Source organism: Sorex fumeus, unplaced genomic scaffold, assembly GCF_029834395.1.
Source record: "Sorex fumeus unplaced genomic scaffold, SorFum_2.1 ptg000026l, whole genome shotgun sequence".
NCBI lineage: Eukaryota > Metazoa > Chordata > Mammalia > Eulipotyphla > Soricidae > Sorex > Sorex fumeus.
The window spans coordinates 2,850,467-2,862,839 of NW_026606083.1; the positions used below are offsets into that span (position 1 = coordinate 2,850,467).

The 12,373-nt window shown below is 41.3% G+C and overlaps 1 protein-coding gene across 3 annotated transcripts in view; it reads left to right on the plus strand.

Moving 5' to 3' along the window:
* FOLH1 (folate hydrolase 1) overlaps nt 1-12,373 on the plus strand; it is a 73,736-nt gene that overhangs the window by 55,115 nt on the left and 6,248 nt on the right. For 2 of the 3 annotated variants that reach the window (XM_056114601.1, XM_056114602.1), the window contains exons 12-13: nt 3,341-3,404; nt 10,319-10,386. The exons of the other annotated variant lie outside the window; for it this stretch is intronic. In XM_056114601.1, coding sequence (XP_055970576.1) covers nt 3,341-3,404; nt 10,319-10,386 — 132 coding nt within the window. The remainder of the gene's footprint in view (nt 1-3,340; nt 3,405-10,318; nt 10,387-12,373) is intronic. 3 annotated transcript variants of the gene reach the window in all.

The window sequence follows — 12,373 nt, forward strand, 5'->3', positions numbered from 1 at the left end:
TGGGACTCCTGAATGTGGTCCCATGTTTTCCTCAGCTCTGGGAACGTCGTAGCAATGATGTCTTTGACAGTTTCTTTTCCATCAGGGTTTTCTTCCTGTCCCTTGAGTCTGATTGATCTATCAAGAGGTGATAAAATGGTGTTGTAGTCTCCCACTAGTTGTGTTGCTATCAATGTCTTTCTCCAAGTCTATGAGTAGTTGTTTTAAGTACTTTGCTGGTCCCTCATTAGGTGCATATACATTTATTATTATCCTGTCCCTCTGGGACTCCAATAATTTTTGTTACTCCTCTTGGCTTCATCATGATCTCCTCTTGCCATCTGTTCCTGGATTGTGAGTCTCTTTTCCATTTTCTGCTCTTTTCTAGAGAGTCTCTGCACTTCATCTGTGAGCTCACTGATTCTGTCCTTGGCAGCTGTTAGTCTGCTGCGGAGGCCTTCCACTGAGTTTTTCAATTTGCCTACCAGGTTTTTCAGGTCTGACATTTCCGTTTGTAAATTTGTTTGCATTTTCCTCATTTTTACCTTCAAATCCTCTTGTACTTTATTGGCATTGCTTTCCATTGTTTCCTTTAGCTCCCTGAGCATCCTCAGTAGCTCCCTTCTAAATTCCTTGTCAGAGAGGTTGTCTAGCACTTCATTATTGTTGGGGTCTTCTGGGCTAGCCTCTTCAATAAGTAAGCTTGGTGGGCTTTTGTGTTGCTTTATCATTGTGACCTGTGTGGTTTAGACCTTCATGCTCACTGTGACTGTTCTGCTTATGATACAGTATTAATCAAGGTAGGCTTAACGAATTATTGGCTAATGTGTTTCTGGTTGTTAAGCTAACCTAGTGAAAGTTTCATCTAAGAGGGTAACTTAAAGTTCCTTTGGGATATGTAGAGAGAGAATAACATGCGGACACATTAGCGACTGTGGCTCTGGGAAGGAGCCCTGCCGCCAGGTGGGTACCTGGGTAAGATGAGCAGAGGGTGCCCGAAACGGTTCAGCTTTGGTTGCACGTGGTGTGCCTCAGTTCCCATCCCCACAGATCAAGGATGAAAACCGGCCGCCCTCTGGGGATCTAGTTAGATATGTAGACTGAGAAAGGAGCCCTGCCACTGAGCAAGTACCTGAGTGAGATGAGAGGAGGATGCCCAGAATGGTTCAGCTTTGGTTGCAGGCGGTGTGCCTCAATGCCCGTCCCCCACAGATCAAGGATGAAAACTGGCCAATCTCTGTGGATGTGGGTAAAAAGCGATACTCTTTGACTGTTGGTGGGAATGCCCACTAGTCCACCTTTCTGGAAAACAATATGGACAGTCCTTCAAAAACTAGAAATTGAGCTTCTATCTGACTCTGCAATACAACTTCTGAGAATATATCCCGAGGATGCAAAAAATGGTAGAAATGACATCTGGTAGAAATGATATCTGTAGAAATGACATCTGTACCTATGAAATGACATCTGGTAGAAATGACATCTGTACCTATATGTTCATTGCAGCACTGTACACAATAGCCAAAATCTGAAAAAAACCCAAGTGTCCTAGAACAGATGACTGTTTAAAGAAACTTTGGTATATCTACACAATGGAATACTATGCAACTCTCAGGAGAGATGAAGTCATGAACTTTGCTTATAAATGGATAGACATGGAGAGTATCATGCTAAGTGAAATGAGCCAGAAAGAGAGGGACAGATATAGAAGAACTGCACTCATTTGTGGAGTATAAAACAACATAATATGAGGCTTATACTTAGGGATAGTAGATACATGGGACAGGAAGATTGCTCCATAGCTGGAAGCCTGCCTCATGAGCAAAGGGGAGAAGGCAGCTGGAATAGAGAAGGGATCACTAAGAAAAAGAAAAAGATGGCTGGAGGAATTGGTTGGGATGGGAGATGTGTGCAGAAAATAGATAAAGGACAAAACATAATAACCTCTGAGGGTCTGTATTGCAAACCATAATGCCCAAAAGTAGAAAGAGATTGTGGGGAATCATTTCTGCCATGGAGGCAGGGGAAGGGTGGGAAAGGGGGGTTATACCGGGGATATTGATGATGGGGAATGTGCACTGGTGGAGGGATGGGTGTTTGATCATTGTGTGATTGTAACCCAAACATGAACGCTTATAACTATCTCACAGTGATTCAATAAAATTAGTAAAAAAAGAAAAGAAAAGAAAATTGGCCACTCTCTGGGGATCCTGTTAGATGCACAGCCCTGGGAAGGAGCCCTGCAGCCAAACAGGTACCTGGGTGAGATCAACTGGACCTATTTTTAATTGTTATGAATAGTTCATCTCCTGCAAGCTACTGGGAGTATTCATGCCAGACACAGTAACAACAAAGTCTCCAATGGAGACGTTACTGGGCCCGCTCGAGTAAATCAGATAATATTCTTTAAAGAATGACATATCTGTGGAAGAAATCTTCTAAGATTTTTTTTGGGAGGTCATTGATGTTTGGTGAAGTAATTGCTTTTCTTGATCACTTGATCACTTGACATCCCATTACTCATCAATTTGCACGAGCGGGCACCAGTAACGTCTCTGTTTCCAGTCCCCTTGATCCTGGAGTAAAAGGTTACAAAGTTCTGCTTACCTGGTTCTGTGGGGTTTCACTCATGCATAAGGCTCAGCTCAAGCATCCGGAAACCAGCCTGGAATGAGGTGATGGCTGGGTAGTGGAGGTAGTGGATAATTTCTAGAAGGATGAATTATAATATTATTAAGAAATGACAGCGATCGAGCATCTTGGGCATTTGCTGATGATGTAGTTTTGGTAACTACATCAAAACCATATATATTAATATTATTAAAACCACATTACCAAAAAAACTGTAGCACTATAGCACTGTCCTCCCGTTGTTCATCGATTTGCTTGAGGGGGCACCAGTAATGTCTCCATTGTGAGACCTGTTGTTACTGTTTTTGGCATATCGAATACGCCACCGGGAGCTTGCCAGGCTCTGCTATGTGGGTGGGTTACTCTCGATAGCTTGCCAGACTCTCCAAGAGGGACAGAGGAATCAAACCCGGGCGGGCCACTTGCAAGACAAACACCCTACCCGCTGTGCTAAAAAACAGTGTTAAAGAAAAGTTAGCTTTTTCTCATTTGCCATATGAAGAATCTAGTTTCATCTTAAATTTTAGTCTTAAAATATTTTTGTTTCATTTTTACCAGTAAACTTTACTGTAAGTCTTTTATATAGAAACTCGACTTTGACAATCTCACATATCAAATTTGTGGCTAACTTCAGTCAACCTAATCCATATAGCTTTATATACTAATGTCAATATGCATTTTTCAGGGGGAGAGTATAATTATATGTTTATGTATTTCTTTCTTGTTTAAGGATAATTCTAGACTCCTTCAAGAACGTGGTGTGGCCTACATTAATGCAGATTCTTCAATAGAAGGTGAATATTTTGAATAAAGGTGAATAAAATACAAAAATATTATGCTTAGAAGCAGCAATATGGGTTGTAAATTATACTCTACCAGGAAAGAAAAATTTTCAGCTGTAGTTAGGGACACTGAGCAGCTGTAGTTAGGAACATTGAGCAGCTGTAGTTAGGACACTGAGCATCTGTAGTTAGAGACACTGAGCAGCTGTAGTTAGGGTCATACTGCAGATGTAGTTAGGACATGAACAGGTGTAGTTAGGGACACTGAGCAGCTGTAGTTAGGGACACTGAGCAGCTGCATTTAGGAACACTGTATCTGTAGTTAGGACACTGAGTAGGTGTAGTTAGGAACATGATGGAGCTGTAGTTAGGGACACTGAGCAGCTGTAGTTGGGGACACTGATAAGCTGTAGTTAGGGACACTGAGCAGCGGTAGTTATGGACATTGATCACTTGATCACATGACTTCCCATTAATCATCGATTTGCTCGAGCAGGCACCAGTAATGTCTCCATTTGTCCCTGTCCCGTGCTAGTGTAGCCCAATGGCGTCTGTTCATTCTAGGAACATGAAGAGCCTCAAACCGATCGTTCAGAGTCTTGATGAAGAAGTCTGACCATCTCGTAGGTGGGAGGCCAGGCGGTCTTTTGACATCCCTGGAATCCAGTGGGTTACGGCTCTAGTCCAGCAGTCATCTTCGAATTTCATTACATATCAAGCCCATCTAATTTTTGACACCTTGGCAAATGAGACAGCGTCCCTGATTCTTGACCATCGACAGAGGTTGGAACTCCAATTCTTTCTCTCATTGAGTGAAACATGATACTCCAAGCAGAGCTCTTTTGATTCCTATTTGGGAGACCCAATAGAGTTCTCATCCTGTTTTCCTAGGGCCCAGGTCTCTGAGGCATATGTTAATGCAGGAAGAACAGTGGAATCAAAGAGATGTGTCTGGAGCCGGAGGTACTTCGTCATCTTAGCTATTTCTTCGATGCTCTTGAAGGCGTTCCAAGCCACTCTCTTCCTCCTGTGCAACTCAGGTGCCAGGTCATTCGTCATGTTGACTTCTTGACCTAGGGACACATAACTGTTGCATTCGGAGATGGTCATTCCGTTGAGAGTGAATGGAACGTCAGGAACGAGACTGTTTCTCATAAACATTGTCTTCGTGAGATTCAGCTGTAGTCCGACCTTTCCACACTCATGGTTGAAGTCGGCCAGCATTTGTGCTGCTTGGCTAATGTTTGGTGTTATTAGAATGATGTCATCAGCAAAGCGGAGGTGGTATAGTTGCCGACCATCTATCTTCACTCCCATTCCTTCCCATTCCAGTCGTCGTATGATATTCCCAAGGGTGTCACTGAAGAGTTTTGGTGAAGTCGTGTCACCCTGCTGAACTCCTCTCTTGACATTGATGATCACTTCTTTGTAGAATGGTGAGATACTGGTAGTGAATCCATAATGCAGCTGATGGAGTATCCTGATGTATTGAGTATGAATGCCCTGATTGGCTAGGGCTTCAATGACTGCTTCCATCTCAACAGAATCAAAGGCCTTCTTTAAATCAATGAATGTTAGGCAGAGTGGCATCTTGAACTCCCGAGAAACCTCAATGAGCTTGATTTTTGTGTGGATATGGTTGATCATGCTGAATCCTTTGCAGAACTCGGCTTGCTCACATGGTTGTCCTTCATCTAGTGTTCTGCCAATCCTGTTCAGGATGACTAGAGTGAACAGCTTGTATATGACAGACAGTAAGCAGATCGGGTGATAGTCGCCAATGTCATGGATGTCTTCCTTTTTGTCCAGTAGTACAGTCCTGCTGGTTTTCCATTGGGACGGAACCTTGCATTCAGACAGGTAGCATGTGAAGAGCAAGCCAGTGTATTGATGAGTGTTGATGGCAGGTTCTTCAGATGTTCAGGTCTGACCTTGTCTGGGCCAGGTGCTGTTCGTTTCTTTACTGACGAAATGGCATGTTGGATTTCAGAAGGGAGAATATCGGGAACAACATAACCATCCTGTGGAATTTTGTATGTGAGCAGGTGGACGTGGCTATCCAAGAGATCTGAGTAGAAGTCATGAATAATCTTCTCCATTGCCCTTCTGGAAGATGTGATAGATCCATCAGGGCATTGGAGGGCAGTCATCTTGGTCTTGTAGTTGGCAAAGGACAGGCAGGCATTACAAATGCTTTTTCTAGCTTCTGCCACATCTACCTGCACTTCTGCTCTTCTCTCCTTGAGGTCTTCCTTTATCGCATCTCTGCACTCCTTTGCGAGCTCAGACATTCACTTGTGGTTGCCTGAGGCATGGGCCAAACCACGTTGGTAAATAAGCTCAAGAGTTTTTGAAGACAGGCATTTTTTTGTGTGGCTCTCTCTCTCTTGGAGTTCCTCGCTCAATCATGGAGGTGCTGAACCCGTTGATCGTATTCCTTGTCAATGTTGTCAACGATGGCATCTTCCCATGTTGCAGCAATAGTGCCAAAGAGCTCCAAGTTGGTGGTTGTTCTGGGAGTTCTCTTCTTAGACTTTGCAGCCCCTTCTCCCCACTCTGTGAAGTAGAATTTTGCATGAAGGAGACGGTGATCTGATCCCATTTGGAATTTTGGAACAACAGTGACATTGGTCAGGCAAAACTGTCGATTGAATATGATGTGGTCAATTTCATTGTGGAACTGTCCAAGGGATGACTCCCATGTCCAGCGTTTAGAGTCGGTCTTCTGGAACTGTGAGTTACCATGGATGGTCTCGGGCGACATGATGAACTCAGACAGTCTATCACCCTGTTTGTTCCATTCTAGGCTATGGGTCCTGAAGTGGAGTTCTTCGGCTGACCTTCTCGGTCCTATCTTGGCATTAAAATCACCCACAATAATCTTGTAGAAGTTGTGGTTTTCTTTATAGAACTTCTCCATTTCCATGTAGAACTTCTCAATTTCTTCTTCATTATAATTGGATGTTGGTGCATAGACAACAAAGATAGAAACTGCCGGCAGTGAGCCACATTTATTCAAGTGTAATTGTCCTATTCAGGTTGTTAGGCATTGGAATGAATCAATGCTCATGGCCAAGTTCGTGTTGACAAGGACACTGACGCCTCTCATGCCTCTTTTGTCGCATGTTCCGAGGAACAGTTCTTCTCCAGTGTTGAAAACGGCATGATGTGATTGATGCCTTCTTGTCTCAGTCAAAACAATAATGTCGTGCTTGATCTTTCACTCTTGTACCATCATATCCTCGATCGATGCATTGATGCTAGCGTATGTGCATTGAAAATACAGACAATCATTTTTGTCTTTCTTCATTTTGGCAGCCTAGTTCGGCCTTGAGATTTCATCAGCCTCTCCTTCCTCATCCTTCTCAATGTTGCCATATTGGTGACTCCTTCAGGATCATGGGAATGAGACCCATTGTAATTATTGGTTTGGGCATACCAAACACACATAGGGACATTAAACAACTTTATTTAGGGACAGGCTTCAGCTTTAGTTATGGACATGCTTCAGCTATCCTAGAGCTCCTTTCACCGACAGAGCAGCTGTTAGACCTGGCAGCCTCTTCAGGCCATCGGCATTCTGATGAGTGACATTTGCCAAATGACTTATTTTGTGGTATTTACATAAATAACTGTAAAATGAATAAACAAATCATGGATCTAAGGATCCTATGCTTCTAAAATGGAGTAGAAAAATGCTTTTTAAATTTAATTACAATATATGCATTCAAATTTGGGAAAATGCCTCATACGTTCAATGTGGTGTATAAGAGGAAATAGATTCAAAAGAATTAACTTCCCAAGACCACACAGCAAGTGAAAACTTGTACCAAGATTCAAGTCAACCTCATCTCCTTCAACCTCATCCTTCTGTCAACTGCATTATATTTCACATTCTGCTCTGGGCTTTTGATGTCATATTAGAGCTAACTTGTTCTATAAGTTGCCTCTTTAATTGTCCCCTTTAATTTTTCCCTATTAGTGCATATAAATCTTATTAACAATTAAACTTCTACAGTTAATTCAATAGAGTTGTTTGTGTATCAGTTCTCTGCCATCTATTAATTCTCAGACTTCTCAGTTTTTATCCTTTATCTTCCAGTAACCATCCTTTTATCCCAAGTTTTTCTGTGTCTGAGTCTACTGTATAGTGATGCAAGTATCTTTGCTTGATCATTGTATCTGTGCCTTTACATAACCCTGCCCTGCTCTGGTCCCACCCACTTCCACTGCTCTATCTTTGTGCTGTGAGAGATCAGACCCAGAGGCCTTACACACAAGGCACGTGTTCCCCCACCAGAACACATAGTTGCACATAGTTGTTCCAGCTCACACTTTTATCGGCACACTTTCTGTTTTCAGAAATTAACTGACTAACAGAACTGAGTTTGTGGGAGTGTGGTATAGATGAAAAGAGGGCCTACAGGACCCCCTGAGAGAAAAGCAGGCTGGTACTCTGGTGATAAATGTGCTGTTGAATTAAGCACATATAAAACCACCATCAACAGTATAGTAAATCATGGTACTCCAATCAATATAGATTGAAATTTTAATAAATAATTACCTGGCTATGCATATTAATTTATCTATGTGGATTTTTAGAATCAAATTTTCCAATTCTATGAAAAATTAACCTGGGATGTCTATTATTTTTAAAGCTTCAATAAATGATTTTGTCAGACATGAATCTTAAAGTTTTGCAGTCAGATTTGCTTACAATATCTGAGGACACTGTTTTGCTTATTTGAAATTTCTTTTGGGGGAGGTTTTGGGTAACATCAAGCTGTGCTCAGGGGTACTCCTGGCTCTGCACTCAGGAGTTACTCCTGGCGGTGGTTGGGGGACCATCTGGGATGCCGGGGATGGACTCTGGGTCAGTCATGTGCAAAACAAACACCTTATTTGTGTGTATGTGTGGTGTGGGGGTAGCCCTTTTAAGGATAGTTTTTAGGGTAATTTTTAAGAATGCACAACAGACATAGGAGTAAGTGAGAAAGGAAGCACATGATGCACTTAAAAATTAGAACATTATTCCATAATGAGGACACAGCATAAGTAGACCTCAAAGCTTCTTTTTTATTTTATTTTATTTTTTTGTTTTAAATATTTTGTTTGTGGCTGGAGCAATATCACAGTGGGTAGGGCCTTTGCCTTGTACGCAGCTGACCCGGGTTGAATTCCCAGCATCCCATATGGTCCATGAGCACCGCCAGGGGTAATTCCTGAGTGTATAGCATTGCCAAGTGTGACTCAAAAAGAAATTTTTTTAACTTTATAAAGTAGTTCACAATATTTGAGTACATTTAATATTCAAACACTAATTCCACCACAATATTTTGAATATTTTCATCCTGAACCCCAATTCCTGCCCCAAAACAGAACTGAAATAGTATATTTTGTATTTTTTGTTATGAAAAGCTGCTGAAAACGCTACAAAAAAAGTATCCTTAGAGGAAAGCATGTGAAGATTGTTGTATATCTCCCAGGGGCCATTAAGTCCTTCTAAAAAAGATCACTAATGTCTTGTTAAAGGTTAAGTCTTTTGTGTGTATGTATATACATACATATATGTATATATGTATATATGTGTGTGTTTATATATGTTTATGTATATATACATACATATATATGTGTGTGTATACAAACAAACACTGTCCTCCCATTGTTCATCGATTTTCCCGAGTGGGCCCAGAAACGTCTCCATTTTGAGACTTGTTGTTACTGTGTATAGCATATTGAATCCAGGCTTTGCCGTGGGGGCAAAATACTCTCGGTAGCTTGCCGGACTATATATCTATATCTATATCTATATCTATATCTATATCTATATCTATATCTATACACACACATAAGCCTCAGAGACCTGGGCCCTATGAAAACAGGATGAGAATGCGATTTGGGTCTCCAAAAGAGGAATCGAAAGAGCTATGCTTGGAGTATCACGCTTCACTCAAGTGAATCCGGAGTTCCAACTTCTGTCGACAATCGAAGATCAGGGATGCTGCCTCGTTTGCCAAGGTGTCAAAAATCAGATGGGCCAGACATGTAATGCAATTTGGAGACGACTGCTGGACTAGAGCTGTCATTGACTGGATTCCATGGACGCCAAAAGAACACCTGGCCACCCACCTACAAGATGGTCTGACTTCTTCGTCAAGACCCTGAATGAACGGTTTGAGACTCTTCCTGTTCCTCAAGTGAGCAGATGCCATTGGGCTACTAGCACACAACAGGAACGAATGGAGACATTACTGGAAACCGCTTGAGCAAATTGATGAGCAATGGGATGACAAGTGATACAAGTGATATATGCATATATACATATATATATGTTCATACATATATTAGAAGAAAAAGAATGTTTCCCTCTCAGATTGGTTGTCTCCTACTTTGAACCCCATCAAGTTGGTGTGGTACTCTAGGAGTATGGGTAGGGTGTGTCCTATGAAGTGTCCAGGAATAGGTTCACTTGTGGGTGAGGCTCGGCCCAGGCATGTGGAGAGCGACCGTGAGTGTGGCAGTAGTTGAGTTCTGGAGGTTTTCGGCTGCTTGGGCTGGGTCCCTTGAGAAGGGAGGGCTCTCACCCTCCCCTCTCTGGGGAACCCCGAGCGAAACAGCCTGGTGACGGCATGGTTACAACGAACATCATATTATGCTCCTTCCGGGAGAGAAGGACATGCGATCTGAATGGTGGCCAATGGCGAGATTATCCCCTCAAAGATTCTTATGGAGAATGAAATGAAGATTCTTTTTGAGGTAACCAGCAATTGTTTCCTGTATGTCAGAACTATGGATTTTATTGAGTGATGAGATGGATAGTTTTTATCAGATTTATATTTTAAGAAGAACACCTAAGGAGTTAGGAGTTGTCTTTGAATAAAAGAATTAAATAATAAAATAAAAGTCAACCTCTCCTTATCTTTCAGGTAATTACACTCTGAGAGTTGAGTGTTCACCACTCATGTATAGTTTGGTATACAATCTGACAAAAGAGGTAAAGTAACTATATATGATAACTTGTTTTTTCCATACAGCAAATATCTATTCCATAATATATTGCAACTGATAAACTATACAGACAACCTCATTTGCTTTCACACTAAGGTAGACTTGAGGAAGAATCGGGTCTACCACTTCTAATTTTTTAATTGCTTTGTTTGTTTCTTTGGGTCACACCAAGTGGAGGCTATTCTTTTTTCTGTGACCAGAGAATACTTGCAGAGGTGCACTAGGTGCCATGCAGTGCCAGAGATTGAAGCATACACTCGGGCTATTGAGTGCTACCTCAGGACCTCAAGCTTATGTTTGAATGTTTGGATTAGTTGATTATTTACTGCTTTGGCTTATCTGTCTATTACATATGAGTGTATATTTAGGTATCTTCATTTTATTTCATTTTATTTCAAGGTATCTTCATTTTATTTCATCGAATTTCAAACATCTCAGATGTTTTATCTTATTCATAGCTGAATAGTATTTTGTAAATAGATTACATCCTTATCCAATTCCTCTGCATTTATAAAAAAAAAAGAGAGAGAGAAAACACCAAACTCAAAAAGCACAAACTACCAAAGCACACATTGTATAGAGTAATTGAACCAGGATGTGGTCATTTGGTTTAACAATTATTTTTATTTTTAAACTTTAATTCACATTTTTATTATTGCTTTTTATCATTGCTGTACGTACACAATAAGAGGTACAGTTTCTTACCATATATATGTATATATATGCACATATATGTTTTTAAACTGGTTTCTTCTATAGTGATCTCAATTAATTCAAGACACTGCATGTTAAAGTACTAACAGGTTGAAAAGGAATATGTATAAAAACTCTTAAGTATTACTCCCAGGAGCAAATCACTCTGGAGCAGAGTCCCCCTGAGGCCATGAACTTGCTTCCTAACTTTGTGCCACAGAGCACAATTCACTGAGCCCCCTAACCTGACAGCTAAAATTATCTAAGTTCTTCCTGGTGGGGGCTGTGGAGGCACAGTGCTCAGGGCTTGCTCCTGGTTCTGCATTCAGGGACTGTTGCTGGCAGTGCTCAGATGAACCGTCTGAGATGCCAGGGATGCAAACCTGGCTGGGTGCCTGCAAGGCTAGCGTCTTAGGTGCTGTGCTGTCTCCAGCTCTGTGAGGTCATCTGAGGCTCTGACTACCGCACAAGACACATTGGAAGTTTCTTCTCTTGAAATTTCCAAGCCTATGAATCCACTGGTTCTAGAGTTAGATACAACAAAAGAGTTCTGGAACCAATTTTTGTTACGAGAGATTAAAAAAAATTAGAATAACTTGCCCACTTAATAGAATTATCAATTGAAAGGTAGTTACCAAAATAAGCACAATTGCTTTCTCCAAATAGATATCTTATTATTTCACTTTTAAGTAAATCTTTCCATCTTTTTCATTTATTATTGGTTGACAATGTTTCCCAAAGTGTGTAGTACAGGTACTCTGGAATGGTGTTGGGGGCTGTAATAGCTGCAGGTACAGTTTCAGGGGGGAGGGGCAGGGAGCAGCCATGCTTTCTGTTGCTTAAAGAAGGTGGATTTTCAGGGGAGCATTAAACTGATTTTTTTTTCTGAAAGGCCATAAGATTGCCAAATAAATTTGAAATCCCTGGTTTTCAACATTGTAAAAATTTATTAGTATAGCATAAGCTGTACATATGTCAGATAGGTTTTAAAAATAAAACCTAGATATCATTAAATTTCAAAGCATGGGGCTGGAGTGCAGCTGACTTGGGTCCATCCCCCGCAGCCTGTCTGGTCCCCAAGCCTGCCAGGAGTGTCCCAAGCACAGAGCCAGAGTGAGCCTGAGCAGGCCATGACCCAACACCCCCCAAACTTGTTTTCAGAATAGTGGCCTTTATTTTAGAATAGACACGAAAATATAATATGAGCAGCCATCAGAAGACAGTGGCTTGGTAAAAATTTTGTTTAATCTTTTCTGTACACTCTATGCAATTTTATAATA